The 19,543-nt window shown below is 40.2% G+C and overlaps 1 protein-coding gene across 1 annotated transcript; it reads left to right on the forward strand.

Moving 5' to 3' along the window:
- Positions 1-13,169: 13,169 nt before the first annotated feature.
- On the forward strand, positions 13,170-18,015 carry NR0B1 (nuclear receptor subfamily 0 group B member 1). Its single transcript, XM_066249449.1, has 2 exons — positions 13,170-14,165; positions 17,671-18,015. Exons 1-2 carry the CDS (start codon positions 13,178-13,180, stop codon positions 17,913-17,915), a joined length of 1,233 nt encoding a protein of 410 aa, XP_066105546.1. The 5' UTR covers positions 13,170-13,177; the 3' UTR covers positions 17,916-18,015.
- Positions 18,016-19,543: the final 1,528 nt, after the last annotated feature.

The following is a 19,543-nucleotide window of genomic DNA, read 5'->3' on the forward strand; positions in this document are numbered from 1 at the left end:
TCAGATAAAAGAAGAAATAAAAAGCATCTAAATTGTAAAGGAAGAAATAAAACTTATTATTTGCTGATAACTTGATACTGTACATAAAAACCCTAAAGTCTCTGCAAAAAAGAAAAAAAAACTACTAGTCCTGATAAATGAATTTGGCAAAGTGGCAGAATATAAAATTAATATTCAGAAATCAGTGGCATTTTAATACACCAATAATGAACTGTAAGAAAGAGAAATTAAGGAAACAATCCCCTTCACTATTGTAACAACAAAAAATCAAGTTCCTAGGAATAAATTTAACTAAGAAGGTAAAAGACTTGTACTTGGAAAATTATAAGACATTGAAAAACAAAATTGAGGGAGATACAAACAAGTGGAAGCATATACCATGATCATGGAAAGGAAGAATAAACGTCATTAAAATGTCCATACTACCCAAAGCAATAGATTCAATGCAATTCTTATTAAAATACCAATGGCATATTTCACAGATCTAGAACAAATATTCTAAAAAATTTATATGAAACCAAAAAAGAAAGTGGATAACCTAGCAATCTTGAAAATGAAGAATAAAAGTGGAGGTATCACAATCCCTGATATCAAGTTACACTACAAGAACATTATTATCAAAACAGCTAGGAACTGACATAAGAACAAGCGTACAGATCAATGGAACAGAACAGAGAACCCAGAAATAAACCCATATCTTTATGGTCAATTAATATTTGAAAGAGGAGGCAAGAGTATACAGTGGAGTAAAGACAGTCTCTTCAATAAATGGTGTTGGGAAAATTGAACAGGTACATGCAAAAAAAAAAAAAAAAAAAAAAAAAAAAAAAAAGAAACTAGACCACCAACTTACACCAGTCACAAAAATGAACTCAAAATAGGTAAAAGACAACTTAAGTGTAAGTCGTGAAACCATAAAAATTTTAGAAAAAAACATAGGCAATAGACTTTCAGACATCTTTCAAAGCAATATTTTTGCCAATATATTTCCTCAGGCAAGTGAAATAAAGGACAAAATAAACAAATGGGACTATATCAAACTAAAAGTTTTATACAGCAAATGACACCATGTCAAATAAAAAGACAACTCACTCAATGGAAGATACGTCTGATAAGAGGTTAATAACCAAAATTTATAAAGAACTTATAAAACTTAACACTGAACAAACACAGAATTTAATTAAAAAATGGGCAAAGAACCTGAATAGACAATTATCCAAAGAGGACATAAAGATGGCCAGTAAGTGTATGAAAAATTCTGAATGTCACTAATTATTAGAGAAATGCAAATTAAACCACAATGAGATATCACTTCACACCTGTCAGAATGGCTTTCATTAACAAGTCAGCAAACAAATGCTGACGAGGCTGTGGAAAAAAGGGAACCCTCCTGCACTACTGGTGAGAATGCAGACTTGTGCAGACACTGGGAAAACAGTGTGGTGTTTCCTAACAAAATTAAAAATAGAACTGCCTTATGACCCAGCCATCCCACTTCTAGGAATATAGCCTAAGAATCCCCCAACATTAATTCAAAAGAAGATGCGCACCCTTATGTTCTTTGAAGCATTGTCTCCAATAGCCAGGATGTGGAAACAGCCCAACTTCCCATAAGTGAACGAGGGAATAAAAAAGCTATGATATATTTACACAATAGAATACTACATGGCTGTGAAAAAGAAGGAAATCTTACCTTTTGCAATGGCATGGATGAACCTGAAGATTATTATGCTAAGCAAAATAAGCCAGGCAGAGAAAGACAAATACCATATGATTTCACTTATATGTGGAATCTAATGAATACAATAAAATGAGGAACAAAATAAAAACAGAGGTAGGGTCCCAGGGAACAGATGGACAGCTGTCAGAGGGAAAGGGGAGGAGTGGACTGCATCAAAGAAGGTGAAGGGATTAGTCAAATTATATATACATAACACATAGATACAGACAACAGGGTAGCAATTCCCAGAGGGAATGGGGGGATGGAGGTAGGGGAAGGGGGGGAAAGGGAGTGAAACGGGTGGAAAGAGACTTTGTATGGGCATTGGGGTATGCGGGGCACTATGCAGGGTGTAGAGGATGTTATGTTGAGTGGGACACTTGAAACCATGTCAACACAATAAATTAAAAGTTAAAAAATTAAAACAAAGTCTACATTTTGAAGGTTGAGTTGATAAAATTAGCTACTAGGTTGCTTACAGTATATGGGTCAAGGATAACTCACATGAGAACAAGATGTCAGAAGGCTTCAAGAAATATGTTCTAGCAATGCAATTAGAGGACCTGGAACCAGCCAGACTTCAGCTCTCAATAGAAGGTCTGTGTGAAGGTTTTGCTAAAACTTTGAATAGATTGATAAAATATTAAGAATCTGTGGATAATGTCAAAGTATTTAGGAATAGCCTAAAAATACATGTAATTCTACAATTTCTACTTTTGCAAAAAAAAATCATGGTTCTGGTGAAATTTTGTTATTTTATTAATAAAGACTACAGCTTTTTTTTTTCAGCCTATAAAAGAGTGGCTAGTAACACTGTTGAGTAAAGGCCAAGTCAGCATTCCATTCAACCCTTATTTACCTAAAGAATGAAATGGCTTGGTAGGTAATGGAAACATGGTTTTCAAAGACAAGGATGCTCAGTAGAAGAGTGCTGAGGTCATTATTGTTTCACCTCAACCAATTCCCTTATTAAGTGGGCTGACCTCAGGACAAGAAGTCAAGAATATCCCATCCCTCTCAGATTCCCTGCCCTGTATTTTCTTGCCCATACCCTTGGTTCCAAACAGGTGAGTAGACAGTTTCATGCAGGCAGTGGCTTTTTCATACCAACTGTGTTTTGCAAGACCATGGATATTAGAGGAAGCTTGATGGCAATATTCACCTTTGAGGGATGGAAACTAATGGATAAATAAATACTGCTGCCACCTCCTTGGAGTGGGAAATTCTGGGACACATTCTGTGTATTTATCAGGAGACCCTGAATGAGTGGCCACTGTTGTTCACAGCAGTGACCTCAGCGATGCACCTTGATACCGGCTTTTGCTCTTTGCCAATGTTACTTTTCCTGCATTCTCACCACTGTTTCCTGGGGCCATCTCCCTAGCACATGCACACAATCTTTGTGTAGTACCATGCTTCAGAGAACTCAAGCTAAGTCAGCTGCTTCTTAATAATCCAGCCACACCCATCATAGCAAAAACATCAATTTGAAAATAAAAGTTTTCATTTTCTTCATCGCCAGCATTTGGCTCTGATGTAAGGAAATTCACCTACATCTATTCTCATATTTTTTTGATTTTCATATATTTGTTATTGTGGGCTCAGAGAAAGAAAATAGGTTTATGGCACTACTAGTGTTAAGCATATTTAACTTCAAACTTGAGTGACTTATTATCAATTATAAGATTCCTTATTTCAAATTCATTTGATATCTATCTCTATATCTATATACATATTCATACATACATATACATATGGAGAGAGAGAGCATTTCAAGTGCACAAACTTGATTTAGTTGAGCAATATATCACTTCACAAAGTCTGATGCTTTCAACTTAAAAGATTGCAATCTAACTGTAATAACTCACAATCGTGAGGCACTGTTAATCATTTCATACATTCAACAAATTTTGAAGTAAACACATAAACTATTTACTCCAATTTTTGAGATTATCAAATTAACAGAAGGGACCTAGGGTCTTTCCGTCAGGGCTTGCAAGATTGTTAAAACCCATACAATCATGGGAAAGGAGAAAAGTTTGGGCAACCTAGTAAAGGGGAAGAAACTTTTCAGCCACTATTTTATTAACAGTTGTTTGTTGAGTGTCTTTAATATGCCAGGAAATATACAAGGCTCTCGAGGTATAATGCTTATGGGAAGTAAGTTGTAAGAAAAGTTGGTGGGGAAAAGAAAGCAAGTTCCTGGAAGAGAGATATTACAACAGTTCTAGACTTTGATATAAGGGGAGTCTATAACTAAAATTACCATCACTGTTAAGGGACATAGCTATGTAGACCAAGAGAGCAATTATTTTCAAAGTGACCAGTCGAATCAATTTTAATGGCTTGTCAATTAATAGGGCAATCACTTTTTAATATGCCAATCAATTGCATTTATTAATTAGACAATTTGATCAACATCTGGTATTGGAATGGATTCAAAATTGGTAGATGCAGTAAAATAAATTGGTTTGGTGAACATTTTTCCTTGAATGGAGTGGTTGTTTGGGTGATTTGAAAGGCTGATTAAGAAAAAAATTCTATCCTGGCCGGATAGCTCAGTTGGTTGGAGCATCATCCCAAAACACAGAGGTTGTCAGTTCGATCCCCAGTCAGTGCACAAACTGGAACAGATCGATGTTCCTCTCTCCCTCCCTCTCTCTCTCTCTCTCTCACTCTCTCTCTCTCTCTCCCCCTTCCTCTCTTGCTGAAATCAATAATTTTTTTTAAAAAATTAAAAGATTTCCAAATTACTATGTGCATGAGAGTCATTATTCCATTTCAGCAACTATGTGACCCCTAAGGCAGTGTACTGCCTTCTTTGTAGCTCATCCAAAAGAAGTAAATAATTACAAGTAGATCATCTTTAGGGGTTTCACAAGTGAGTAGATAAAATTTATTAATTGTTCTACAAAAAGAGCTTTAGACTTTCTGGGTTTTGGAAAAGAAAAGGAGGAAGGTTAGCTTTTGGATTTTCTCAGCCACTATTTTTCTACAATAGGGCTTATCCAATATTTACCTGGAATGATCAGAAGAACGCTACTGTTACTCCTTGTCCCATGCTTACTAAAGAAGCTGAACTCTGAGGCATTTCAGTTCGTTTCAGCCTGTACTGAAAATTCATATCAGGTTTCAGAACATCAAGCATTCCCAGGTTAAGTGCTCCTTGCTGTCCAAAGGCCAGTTTTACAATTTCACCCAGCTTTCTCCCCACCTGCCCTTCACTCCTACATCCTTTAGTGAAATTTGCATTGCTTTGAAGTTGAACGTTACATACATGCGGGCAGAGCAGCTGGATTCTGCAGAGCAGGTGTCCAGCTAACCAAGGTCATGGAATAATGACTCAGTGTAAATATCCAAATTGCAGTGGTGGACAAACTCAGCACATGACAGGTGTAGTTGATGAGTGCCTTTTTGTCTAGCTGTCACAGTGGTCTGAGGACACAGAACAGATCAAGTGAAGAAGCCTGTGACTGCCTTAGAAGGTTATGTCTTTACTGTACCAACTAGCAATTTGGCATTACTTGATGCAAATCTCTGCATGTATGTGTTTAGATGACTTTGTTTCTCAGGAGTCATTCATTCAGGGGAAAAAAAATGGAAAGTGTAAAGATGAAGTCAGCTTTCTCTTGACATTTCCAAAGATGAATACTTGTGAAGGACAAGCATCCAATCTCTCCTTGGAAACAATCAATCCAAAGAACATAGAAAGTCCTTCAGAGTTGCAAATAGAAGATCGCAACTTCAAAAAAAAAAAATCCACAAGTAAGAAAATGAGAAGACTCTGCTCCTGGGAAAGAACAAAATTATAACTAATAGATTACAAGTTTATGGTTCTCAGCACTGTTCTGAAGTTTCAATTTGAAACAATATCTGAAAGTCAAAGTCAAAGGCATCTAATATGTATGAAGTGTGAATGACTGAAGTCACAAAAGATGGGTTTAAATTAGTAGACTTTAAAAAATGTAGTTGAAAAAAAAATAAATAAAAAATGTAGTTGATACCTTGAAAGAGCCTGAGCTGTGGCACAGTGGATAAAGCATGGGAATGCTGAAGTTGCCAATTTGAAACCCTGGGCTTGCCAGTTGAAGCACATATGGGAGTTGATGCTTCCTGCTCCTCCTTCTTCTATCTCTCTCTCTTTCCTTGCTAAAATAAAAATAAATAAAATCTTTAGAAAATTTTTAAAAAGATGAAAGAGATTTTAAAAACCCTTGAATTACATCTGTTTAGGGTATGTATATAAAATATCTTACAGCATTTTTTTCTGTTTTTATAGCTGAAAAAGTTAATGTAATGTTACATGCTCTGCTCAGTTAAATCATTAGAAAGTGAATGAATGTAAACTTCAGTTGCTTTGTATTTTCAATGTGTAAAAAGGCCAGCAAATATTTCTGTAATGGAATATATTGAGAGAGAAAAAAACAACCTTTGAAAGACTTAGAGTGTACAGATTAACATTGGTGTATATAATTTCCCCCATTTCACAAGTGTGAAGACTGAACTTAAATGACTTATTTAATGTTGTAGCTTTAGAGTGCAAGAGCCCAAATTCAAAGTCATGTCTTTTCAGTGTTAATACAGCCCTCTTGTTATTTTACCACAGTGCCTGCAGCACTCTGAGTATCAAAAAAAGCTTCCAGACAGCTGAGTCCAAAGAGGTCTGCTAGCCTATTCTACCTCCAGAGCCACTGCAGCAATAGTTGTGTGGGAATGCTTACTCTTTGTGTTTAGAGTATGAACCTATACAATGTCTACTCCTCTTTCTCTAAAGGTATGATTGGCCTACAAATATATTTTTTAGTACCTACTGCATGCCAGATGTTGTTCTCATTGCTGGCATATATGTTCTTATTCCTTGCCATCAAAGTACTCATCCTAGTGGGGGAGACAATGAACAAGCATCAAATAACTAAATAAACAAATCATATCAGATTCTGATAAGTGTTAGAAAAAATAAAATGGGGTAAATTGCTAAAAGTAACTAATGCTGGCAACTTCAGGTAGAACTGAGGCAGGCTCAGTTTTCAGCTAGGCTGGTTGGTAGATTCATCAAGCAGGAAGACTGAAGAACCAGCAATAACCATACCCAAAATAGTAGCTTGAATATTAGAAATGGCAAGTGATGAAATGGACAACAAGGTAACATTTCCAATATACATTAATGTTGTGGATAAGGTAACCTATCCAGTATTGTTGTTGTTGTTTAAGATTTTATTTATTCGTTTTAAAAAGGAGAGAGAGAGAGAGAGAAAAAAAAGAGAAAAAGAGCAAAAAAAGGGGGAGGGGCAGGAAGTATCAACTCCCATATGTGCCTTGATCAGGCAAGCCCAGGGTTTCAAACCGGCGACCTCAGCATTCCAAGTTGACACTTTATCCACTGCGCCACCACAGGTCAGGAACCTATACAATGTTTTAAGTCTAGGCCAAGAAATGTAGACATGCAGAAGAAAATGAGACAGCTTATGGGTAAAGGGTGGGGATAGTTTTCTTAAGGAGAGATAGAAAAATGGTGGTGCTGATGTATAGTATCACCTCCTAAACCTAAAATTATTCCATGATTTTGTTAAAAGGGGGGGTTATAAACAGCTATATGTCAACAAATTGGACAATCTGGAAGAAATGAATAAATTCTTACAAACATACAATCTTCCAAAACTGAATCAGGAAGAAACAGAGAATCTGAATAGAAAGATTATAACTAGTAAAGATGAAACAGTAATCAAAAATTCCCAACAAACAAAACTCCTGGACCAGATGGCTTCACTGGTGAATTTTACCAAACAGTCAAAGATCTAATACCTGTCATCAAACTATTCCAAAAATTCAGGAAAAGGGAAGACTCCCAAACTCATTTTACGATGCTAGCATTATCCTAATTTCAAAACCAGATAAGGATACTACAAAGAATGAAAATTATAGACCAATACCCTGATGAACATAGATGTTAAAATCCTCAACAAAATATTACCAAACCAGTTCAATAAATGGTGTTGGGAAAATAGGAAAGATACAGGCAAAATAAAATGAAAGTAGACCATCTTTTTACACTATACACAAAAATAAACTCAAAATGGATTAAAGACTTAAATGTTAGACTCAAAACCATAAAAATCCTAGAAGAAAACATAGGTGGTAAAATCTCAGACATGTCTTATATCAATACTTTTTCTGCTATATCTTCTTGGGAAAGGAAAAAAAAAAACAATTAACAAATGTGACTACATCAAACCAAAACGTTGTTGCGCAGCAAAGGAAACCAATAACAAAATAAAGACAATCCCCTGGATGGGTGAATATATTCACTGATACATCTGATAAGGGGTTAATATTCAAAATTTATAAAGAACTTATAAAATGCAACACCAAAAAACACAAACAATCCAATTAAAAAGTGGGCAAAGGAACTTGTATTATGAATTTACCTTTGCCACCCAGCTTAGTGTATCCCAAGGTTCTCTTTACCAGGCCACAGTCACAGAGCTCCAGGGAAAAGCAACCTGGTCTCAACACTCCAGGCAGAGGAGAACAGAAGCTCCATATCCACGCATGCTGCAAATGGCTTTTCCAGTCTGCCTGAATCATTACCAGCTAGAAGCAGCGGTCATTGGGACTTGGACATGAGCTGCAAAGTATAGAATGGTGACAACAATTCCAGTGCCATGCGGACTTTTCCTGTGGGGAAATTTCCTGGACTCCTGCTCCCTGTGACAGCTCCTAACAGACTGAACTGTGGTTGGGTTGCATTTTTCAGGGATTTGGTATGGTGATGGGGCCAACTTGGACTTGGGGAACATGTTAAGGACACTACTCATTCATGGATTCTTGCTGTATTGGCCAAGAGTTTGCTTAAAGGCTGTTACTCACTGTAAAAAAAAATAGAGGACTGGATGAAGAAGATGGGGCACATATACACCATGGTATATTATTCAGCTAGGAGAAAGGGTGACATCGGATCACTTATAGCGGAATGGTGGAGTCTTGGTAGCATTGTGCGGGGTGAAATAAGCGAATCAGAAAAAAACAGGAACTGCAGGATTCCATACATTGGTGGAACATAAAAGCGAGACTAAGAGGCATGAACAGGAGTGTGGTGGCTATGGGGGGTGGGGGGAGGGAAGGAGGGAGAGGGGGAGGAGGAGGGGTACAGAGAGAACTGGACGGAGGGTGGCGGAGGACGATCTCTCTTCGGGTGATGGGTATGCAACAGAACTAAATGACAAGATAACCTGGAAATGTTTTCTTTGAATGTATGTACCCTGATTTATTGATGTCACCCCATTAAAATAAAAATTTATTTATAAAAAAAAAAGTGGGCAAAGGACCTGAATAGACACATTTCTAAAGAAAACATGCAGATGGCGAATAGACATATGAAAAGATGCTCAATGTCACCAATCATCAGAGAAATGCAAAGTAAAAACACAATGAGATATCATCTCACACCTGCCTGAGTGGCTATCATCAACAAATCAACAAACAACAAATATTGGTGAGAATGTGGAGAAGAGAACCCTCGTGTACTATTGGTGGGAATGCAGACTGGTCCAGCCACTGTGGAAAGAACTATATGGAGTTACCTCAAAAAATGAAAAATGGTATTGCCTTATGACCCATCAATTCTACTTCTGGGAATATATCTAAAGAAACCCAAAAGACAATTCAAAAGAATATATGCACCCTTATGTTCATTGTAGTGTTATTAACAATAACCAAGATTTGGAAGTAATCTAAGTGCCTGCCAGTAGATTAGTGGATAAAAAAAGCTGTGATACAAGCACAATAAATTAAAAATAAAAAATAAAATAAAAGACAACAAACAAACAAAAAGCTGTGGTACATTTACACAGTGGAATACTACTTGGTTGTAAAAAAAGAAGGAAATCTCACCCTTTGCAACAGCACAGATGGATCTGGAATGCATTTTGTAAGTGAAATAAGCCAGTAAGAGAAAGACAAGTGGCCCTGGCCGGTTGGCTCAGTGGTAGAGCGTTGGCCTGGCGTGCAGGAGTCCCAGGTTCGATTCCCGGCCAGGGCACACAGGAGAAGCACCCATCTGCTTCTCCACCCCTCCCCCTCTCTTTCCTCTCTATCTCTCTCTTCCCCTCCCACAGCCAAGGCTCCATTGGAGCAAAGTTGGCCCGGGCGCTGAGAATGGCTCCATGGCCTCTGCCTCAGGCACTAGAATGGCCCTGGTTTCAACAGAGCAATGCCCCAGATGGGCAGAGCATCACCCCCTGGTGGGCATGCTGGGTGTATCCCGGTCGGGCGCATGCGGGAGTCTGTCTGACTACCTCCCTGTTTCTAACTGCAGAAAAAAAAAAGAGAGAAAGACAAGTACCATAAGATTTCACTCATACGTGGAATCTAATGAACAAAATGAACTAACAAATAAAATAGAAACAGACTCACAGGTACAGAGAATAGACAGCTGTCAGAATGGAGGAGAGTTGCAGGACTGGGTGAAGGGAGTGAAGGGATTAAGGAGAAAAAAAGAGAAAACTCATAGACACAGACATCAATATGGTGATTATCAGAGGGAAAGGGGGTGGGGGGCAGTGGAAGAGAGTATAGGAGGATTAATGGTGATGTACGCCTCAGAACTATATAATTTTATTAACCAATGTCACCCAAATAAATTCAATAAAAAAATAAATAAATAAAAGAAGGGATAATGACTGATACCTCCAACACTTATATACCAAGCAAACATTTGACATGGATTAACTCATGTGCAAGGATTACCTCACAGAAGCTATTGTCCATGATTTTACAAATAAGGATACTAATGTACAGCAACTTTCTTGTGACAGGCTAAATAATACCCCCCAATGATTTGCTTGTCCTAATCCTCGGAACCTGTGAATATGTTATTTTACATGGTAAAAGGAACTTTGCAGATTGTGCTGTGCAGGAGGCGTGGTACAGAGATGCAATTACAGATGAATTTTAGGGGAAATTTTATTATAATTAACAACAATAATAAAAATAATTAAGGCAAAATCAAAAGGGGTTTGAACTTATGGAACCCAAAGTAGAATAAAGGAAAAGCTTAGTATAATCAACACAATAAGCTACACAACATCACTAGGTGGAGAAACATCAGCCTGGGCTCTAGAGCTAAAGCAATAGATGAAGAAAAAGAGAATTATGAGTATGTACAAATCTCACCAAACTCTGAAGGAACACATCACCAGACCAGGAAGTCTCAGCTTGGGCTCCAAAGTCAGCTACCCACCCTACACATCGATGAGGAAGAGTTCTCTAGAGCTTCAGGGGTGGTCTGGGACCTTACTTATTTTATGGGAAAATTTTAGCTGGAGGCCATTACACAAGGGCCCTTCATGCATAGCCTGTACGAACAAAGAAAGGTCACCACATTCTGAAATAGTTAACTAGGCCTGCAGTCAAGTGATAAGAACATCTTCTCTGGCTTCAGGGGAAACTGTACACCTGAACAGCGTTGGGGAAACCAAGATGTCTTATCTCACCCTGAGTAAATAACTCACTCATTCCTGTAACCATTTTTTTGAGTTCAAATTCATATCTTTATGTACTATTCCTCCACACAGATGTGATTAAAATTTTGGCATGGAGGGATTATTCTAGTTTACCTATCTGGGTTTGCCCAATGTAATTTTAAAGATCCTTAAAAGAGTCAGAAAGAAGGTGGAAGCAGAATGGGAGTGATGTGGCCAGGAGCTAAGGAATGCAGGCAGATTCTAGAAGCTGGAAAAGGCAAGGAAATAGATTCTCCTCTTGAGCTTCCAGAAGAAACATCACCTTGATTTTAGGTAAGTGAAACCAATTTCAGAGTTCTGGCCTTCAGAACTGTAACAATAAATTTGTGTTGTTTAAGCCATTAAATTTGTGGTTATTTGCCACAGCAGCAAAAGGAAACTAGTACATATATTGTTCAAGGTCAGGGAGCTACAAAGTGTTGGGGACAGAATTAAAACTGAGCCAATCTGTGCCAGTGCTAGTGATTTAACCACTGTTATAGGGCCTCTCACAGGCAGAGTAAAATTCCAGGCTGCATGCAAAATAAGTGCCTGCCAGGTTTTCCTCTTTTGCTCAGAATTTCAGGTTTCAGAGAAATGGTATCCTATTATCAGCAGGCATACACCAGTCCCCTTCACTGCTTCACGTCTTCAGTCCTGGACCCAAGAGATCACTAAATAAACCTCCTACTGTAGAGATGAGGAATTTGAGGACTAAAGGGTTGTGATTTTTGAACTGGTTGGTGAAACAATCAGCTAGTTACACAAGGGGCAGGCAGGTGATGTGGAGAAATCCACTGATTTCAGCGCCTGTATGGAACTTGAGGGAGAAGCAAGCATGGACCAAAGGATCCAGGCTTCCTGAAACCTGTGTTTCTCTGTTGCCTTTCTTTTTTTGGTCTTTTTTATTTTTTATTATTGATTTTAGAGATATGAAGGGGGAGAGGGGCAGAAAGAAACATCAGTCTGTTTTTATATGTGCCCTGACCAAGGACTGAACCAACCACCTCTGCATTTTAGGATGATGCTCCACCCAACTGAGCTATCCAGCCAGGGCTGTGTTTCTCATTATTTGTTTAGAAAGGGTGGGAGAAGAAATGTGAATTACACATCTTCCCAATGTAATACCTTTAGAAGAATTCAAGTTCTCACTGTAGTAACCTTTTAGCCCCTTGTGATTATTATATTCCCCAATATTACCCACACTGACATCCTGATTGCTGCCCCCAGTTCTCTAACACAGCTTCTAAGGCAGAGTGGGTGCTCATAAATATTAACTGAATTAATCAAATTGCTTATGATAGCATCCTCAGACCAGTGCTTTTCCAAATTTAAGGTGTATGCAGATTTCCTGGGGATCTCATCAAACTGCAGATTCAGAGTCAGAAGGTCTGGCTGGGGCTTGAGATTGGGCATTTCGACCAAGTTCCCATAGGATACTGACAATGCTGGTCCATGGTCTGTATTTTTTAAAGTCTCTGAAAATGAGACCTCCTTATCCATACACAAACTATAACTCATAAAGTTTGATCACCCAATGAAAGTTGGCAAAGATGGCATAGAGATATTTCCCCCTCTTTAAGCACCTTTACCTGCCCAACAAAGGAAGCAAATTAAGATGCCAGGAATCCATGGAAAGAATTGGAACAGTGCCCCAAATCCCTGCTTCCTGTACTCTGCTCTGGTCTTCCAGAAGCAAGGAACGGTGTAATGAAAGGAAAAGGGGAAGTGTCCAGCAGTTCTCACGCCTTCGTTCCCCTTCCATTTCCAGCCTTTAAGGAGCACCTGCCCCTTTTGAACGTCCGAAGTCACCGCCAAACGCACGGGAGTGCAGCGCCGCGCCCCCTCCACGCCCTTGCCCAGGCGGAGACGGCCGACGCGCGTGCGTGCGCGCTCGGTATAAATAGATCCCAGGCGGCTGCCACTGGCCAGAGCCGGACTGTGGGCACCGCGGGCCATGGACAGTGAAGATCACCAGTGGCGGGGCAGCTTCCTCTACCACATGCTCATGAGCGCTAAGCAAAAGCGCCAGGCTTCAGAAGAAGCGTCGGCGCTCAAGGCGCGGCCTGGGGGCGCGTGCTGGGGCTCCTCCAGCTGCGGGGAGCCCCGGGTGGGCGGAGAAGGGCTGCCTGGTCGGCGGGCAGTGGCGGTCCTGTACCGCTGCTGCTTTTGCGGCGAAGACCACCCGCGGCAGGGCAGCATCCTCTACCACATGCTCACGAGCGCAAAACAAAACCAAGAGGCTCCCGACGCGCCCGCGGCGCGGCATGGGGGAGCGTGTTGGGGCTGCTCCTGCGGCGAGGAGCCCCGGGCTGGCGGAGAGGTACTGCCGGCCGGGCGTGGCGTGGCGCTCCGGTACCGCCGCTGCTTTCGCGGCGAGGACCACCCGCGGCAGGGCAGCATCCTCTACAGCACGCCCACGAGCGCAAAACAAAAGCCCGTGGTTCAGCCGGGGGCGCCGTCGGGTGCCTCCTGGGTGAACCCCTCGTATGACGCACAGCTGAGGGTGGCGCTCATGAGTCCACAGGTGGTCCGCGAGGCAGCCTCGGCGGGCCTGTTGAAGACCATTCGTTTCATCAAGTACTTACCTTGTTTCCAGGTTCTGCCCCTCGACCAGCAGCTGGTGCTGGTGCGAAGCGGCTGGGCGCCGCTGCTAATGCTTGAGCTGGCCCAGGACCGCGTGAACTTAGAGACCATGGAGACGTCGGAGCCCAGCAGGCTGAAGAGTGGTATCCTCACCACCAGGCAGCGGGAGACCGCGGGCGACGAGCAGCTGCTGCCTTTCTCTTCGCGGCAGCAACACTTGGTACCGCCGGTAGAGACCGGGCTTTTGCTGTCAGCCGCAGACGTCCAAGCTATTAAGGGCTTCCTTGCCAGGTGCTGGAGCCTGGGCATCAGTACCAAGGAGTACGCTTACCTGAAGGGGATCGTGCTGTTTACCCCGGGTAAGGGCGCCGGCCTCGGGCTCTGGGTGTTCTCTGCTCAACAGAGCACTGGGCAGGGCCTGCTGGGCACCGAAGAGCTTTCAGTGGTCAGGGCAGTGTCTGGGCAAAAGCGACGAGCGGCGTCTAACTGCACAGTTAGGGGAGCTCCGAAACCCACTCCTTGTGAGTGGGCTGCTGCCAGGAACAGCTTAGAAGAGGAGCTTTTTGGTGAGGTTCGGGCTTACCTCTTTATAACTTTCTGTTAGTACACAAAAGTTTGTGCCTTCAAGGGACATTTGTATTCCTTTTCCTCTAGTCTTTTAAATCCAGTAGCATAGCTTAAAAAGAAGAAGACCGTATTTACTGCAGATTCTGCAAGGCCTTTCTCTGAAACCCAGTTCTGAAATGGCCTAGCACTTTTTGTTGGAGGAGCGCTATTAAGTCTGGCAAGAAAGGAAACATTGATGGAGGGTGCATATAGAGGCCATCTCCTGGGGACAGTCAAGAGGACACTGGTTTTCGTGTTCCGTGGGTCTGTCTCTAAATGGTCATTTTTATGGTCCTAAGCTGCTAGACTGACCCTCCAAGTGCCTGTATCAGGCTAGCCATGGGGAAGAAAAATTGCACTCCAGGAACTGTGAGCAGGAGCACTATATTTTAAGAGCCTGAAAAGACTTTAGAGACCTAATCAAGCCCCTCTGCCATCTATCCCATTTGAAGATTAGGTAGCCCAGTCCCAAGGGAACTTACTGCAAAATAAATGGTCAGTGACTGGTGGAGCTTGGGCCCCCTGTCTCCTGGGCCCAATGTCTGTAGGTTGCTGGGCACTCTCCTCCACAAAGTACAACCAAATCATGGGAGAATGTCTCCCAGGACAGCCCAGCACCTGGTCTCAAGTATGCCCTACTACTAAAGTCATCTTCAACCAAAATGCTTCCAAAAGGGCCATAGTGAGCAGGAAGTTTCCAGGCAGCTTGAGTTGGGATAGTTTTCATAACATCTTTTTTCTTTTTCCTGACACAAGTCTCAGGTTATATCTACCTCCTGCCTAGCGTGTTTGAAGGGGTAATACAGCAGTCTTTAGTGGGAAAATAATTCATTTAGAACTCGGCTCCTCAGCTGAGTTCCCAGAGATCATTTTAGGTCACCCTTTGCTTATATGGTTGTTTTCCAAACCTGCCTGTGTATTAGAAACACTTAGGTGTGGGCCAGGTGGGGGGGGGGGGGGTTCGTTTCAAGTCTTCTCCTCTAGAAATTGTGATTCAGTAATTCCGGTCCAGGGTTTGCAAATCTGCATTCATAGTAAGTGTCCCAGGTGGTTCTTCCAGTGAGAAATCATTTTCTTACTCCTTTCAGCCTATGTTATTAAACATGTACCATGTGCCTTGTTCTTTTGGAATACAAAGATAAGATAGGGGCCCAGTTGCTAGAAGTCACGCTACACTGGTTTCCCTCTTTCCCTCCACCCTGTTTTGCACACTTTGATACACACACACAAAACCTCCCTCATTCTTTCTCTGCTTTTCACAGCCTTCCCAGTATGAGTTTATCCAGTTAAGCTGAGTGGGTTCAAACCACAAATACACCTGTATTAGGGGGCAAAGTAAAGCCTGTTAAGTGCATGTCCTTTCTTTGCTGTTTATCCTTGTGGACCCCCTGATTTTAATGTTTAAACTTTTTTTTTCACTGTAGACTCCATCTACCCAACTTCCCCTCTGAGTTTACTTTGAAGACAAGTGTTTTGTTTGTTTGTTTGTTTTTGTTTTTTGGAGAAAAGCCACTTTGGGGTGGGGTGAATGAAGTGGAAACAGAAGGATGTGGGATGAAAGCAGACAGAAGAGATGTGTGGTTCACAAGATAAAGTTTTAATGATCTGTGTATGAATCTAGACCTGGAGGAGCTTTAGGTTTCCATGGAGTTTCGTGCAAGCTTCTTAACTTCAAGGGAATTCAAACCCAATAAAACTAGACCTAAATTAAGTCTGGATTATGAGTTGTAGGTAGTAGGGGATGTTAATGTGTGGACTGGGGTAATCCGAATTGGAATATGAATTAGAGATGCTGCTTTTTTGGTTCTCATTTTATTTATCCAGTTTGCTATTTTCCTATAATAGGAATGCCTGGTCTATTGCCATTATTATTTTTTAAAGGACACTGACTAGTTCTGCTACTCTGTGATGAGAAGCATGGTGCTTTAATCCTGTTGGATTTTGTAGAAAAAGGGAAGGAATATGATTGCAATCATCACTGACATCATTTAAACAGAATAGTAAATTGAGAATTATTGAAATACAAGTTGCAGAACTTTACAGTAATATTAATATCATGAAGGAAGGATCAGAGGACTTTAAAAATCAGCCTCCCCTTACCCTTAAATGTACAGGCACTTCCCCTTTCCTATATTGTATTTCACTCAGTTTTACTGAGTCTCACACTGGACTGGAAGAAGATCATGTGTTCTCTATTTGAAAAGTTACTTTTGAACCATGTTGCAATCTATGATGTTTTCATGTTGGCTTTTAAACCTTTCAATGGCTATAAAACAATGTTTTCAAAGACCTCTTACTTTAAAGTAATATATATATATATATTACTTTAAAGTAATATATATATATAGAGAGAGAGAGAGAGAGCACGCGCGCACGCACGCCTTTTGGAACACTCACTAGAATCACCCCCCCTTTTTTTGACCTTCCCCAATTCAGAAATCATGGTACAATGAGCTAAGTGACCAGTGTTATCTCTTAAGTTATTATGGGACTCAAGACTAAAATCAGCCTGCAGGCATATAGTTAAAATAAGACTGTGAGTCACAGTTTGTGGCTGTGAAGTTTACTACCATCGGCTGGATAATTATTATAATGGTGGAAAATTCAAGAGAGTATGATTAAATATTTGTCATCTGGCAAAACTTCTTGTCATTATACAATGGCCAGTTTCACAAAGAGAAATAGTAAAGTACTCCTTGAAATAATTTTACTTTCTTTGTATTTGCACAGATAGTGAACTGGAGCAATGATTCATTAAACTATATTCTGTCATATTGTTGGCTCAGGGCAGTTTTTAAGTGTGCTGATACAAACAGTAGATTATAAATAAGAATAATTATATAATGTTTCATTCTTGAAAGCATTGCTTCTGAAAACTTAGACCTGGTTTTGACATTTGTCTTTGCTTTAGAAAGCCCTTTTCACCAGGAAGCTTGAGCTCTTGTTTAATTTGGGAAGGGGAAGAAATGGATATATTTAAAAAGCTAGCCCTGGCCAGTTGGCTTGGTTGGTTTAGAGCGTTGTCCTCATATACTAAGGTTGTAGGTTTGATTCCCTGTCAGGGCACATAGGAGAATCAACCAATGAATGCATAAATAAGTGGAATAACAAATCAATGTGTTTTTTTTTTCTTTCTCTCTCTCCCTCCCTCCTTTTCTCTCTCAAATCAATAAATTTTTTTTAAATAAAAAGCTAGCAAAGGACTCTGTGAATGAGCTGTTAATATCAAAGAGATTTTTCTCCCATTTTCTCTTCCAGACCTGCCAGGCCTGCGGTGTGTGAAGTACGTTCAGGGACTTCAGTGGGGAATTCAGCAGATCCTTGGCGAACACACCAGGATGATGCACAAGGGGTACCATGCCAGAGTCTCTGAACTGAATGGTGTCCTTTTCCAGCTTAGATTCATCAATGCCAATGCCCTTGTTGAACTGCTCTTCAGGTCCATCATTGGCACAGTCAGCATGGATGACATAATGCTGGAGATGCTCTGTGCAGAGTTATAAAGGCACCTATGAGCATCACAAATGCCGTTCACCATGAAGATAAGGAGCCGTGGGCAAAAGAATGTAAAATAGCATAAAATAAACTTTCTTATTATTTTTACATGCATAGTATTCTTGTATTCAATTAAAGAAGAACTCGAGTCACAGACAATTAGAAAATCTTCTGTTTCATACTGGTTCATTGTGAAGGCAAACACTGGCAACAGGTAGCATATCTCTGTACATCTTTAAGGAAAGAGCTGAGTACTACACTAATAAGCTATCTTCACAAGCTTACTGACTCTCCACTGAACCTGCTAAAAGCAAATTTGTAATATTAAGTTTTAATAAATGTTGAAGTGTCGGTGATAAAGTTGGTAGCAAAAGTTTTCATCAGGGTTTAGGACTTCAACAAGTATTCTGAAACCTAGCCAACATAAAGAAAATTTGTCATCTTTGTCGATGGCATTATGCCATTTAATATTACAACATGCCAGCATCAGTGAGGGTAAATTGCCTTCATTTCCATTTTCGCTTCCATCAGCTGTATGGATGAATGTCTTTGTACCAAGTAGCGTCAAGTCTGTAATCATAGCAGCACCTGAAAGTGAATTTAAGAGTTTTTCAGAGTTTTAGTTTGGGATTTTTCTGTCTACAGTAAAAGTTCAACAAGAAACTCACATTCTATAGTTTCAGAAAACTCAACATCATTATAAACTTCCAATTCTATCTCATCTTTTATATACATTATATATGTAACTGTCACATTGAACAAGCATGACATGAAATTATAAAGTGACTTTATGGTTTGCTCCCTCTTGCCTCTTTAAATGTTATCTGTAGAACTACTTCTTCCTTGTCTCTGGGTAAAATTTAAGGAACTAAGTGTTTATTCACTTACAGGTAATAAATTTCCCATTAGAGATGAATACATCTAGACCCACTATAAGGAGTGTTCAACTTTTGTTTGTGTAGACCCCTCTGGCTGTCTTATGAATCCTATGGACATCTCAGAATCAGGCTCTCAGAATAATGGAACAAATAAAGTACTTAGGATTAAAAAGGTAATATGTTAAAACATATTAAAATGTTAAATTTTAAAAATATTTATAAATGTGACAAAACGTATGTGCTTCTTTATCAACACATTAAATAACAATGTATCCGGTGGCAGATCTGCTAACTACCTGAATATCAAAACTGATCAATATAATTGAAATTTCAAAATAACCTACAACATCTATAATGTAATAACAAAATATCTGAGATTTTCATTGGTAACTGTTGGGGGACCCCAAGATCATCACCCCATTCAGAGATTTGCTGGGTGCTTTCAGGGAACTCAGCTGTGTTTAGGGCTAAGACTTATTACAAAGATGTGTAATGATATATGGGTGGGTCCTAAGGCGGGTCTGGGGGAATCCATATGCAGTCTTCCTGCTGCTGTTCCTCTCCTATGGAGAGTCACACAGAGCACACCCTTCCCGCAATAAAAATGCAGCATGTGTGTGATATTCCTGCCTAAGGAAGCCCTTTGAAATGAGAGTTTAGGGTTTTTATTGAGGGCTAGTCATATAGGCACCCCCTACCTAGCATATACCAAATTTCAAACACACAGAAAACAAGCAAGTGGTCAGCAGAAACCCATT

Source organism: Saccopteryx bilineata, chromosome X (assembly GCF_036850765.1).
Source record: "Saccopteryx bilineata isolate mSacBil1 chromosome X, mSacBil1_pri_phased_curated, whole genome shotgun sequence".
In the NCBI taxonomy this organism is placed as follows: Eukaryota; Metazoa; Chordata; class Mammalia; order Chiroptera; family Emballonuridae; genus Saccopteryx; species Saccopteryx bilineata.

Excerpts from the sequence above, each read along its gene's own strand:
- NR0B1 (XM_066249449.1), top strand. The coding sequence starts at position 13,178 with ATGGACAGTGAAGATCACCAGTGGCGGGGCAGCTTCCTCTACCACATG. Across the intron at positions 14,166-17,670 it reads GATCGTGCTGTTTACCCCGG|ACCTGCCAGGCCTGCGGTGT; the intron begins GTAAGGGCGCCG and ends TTTCTCTTCCAG.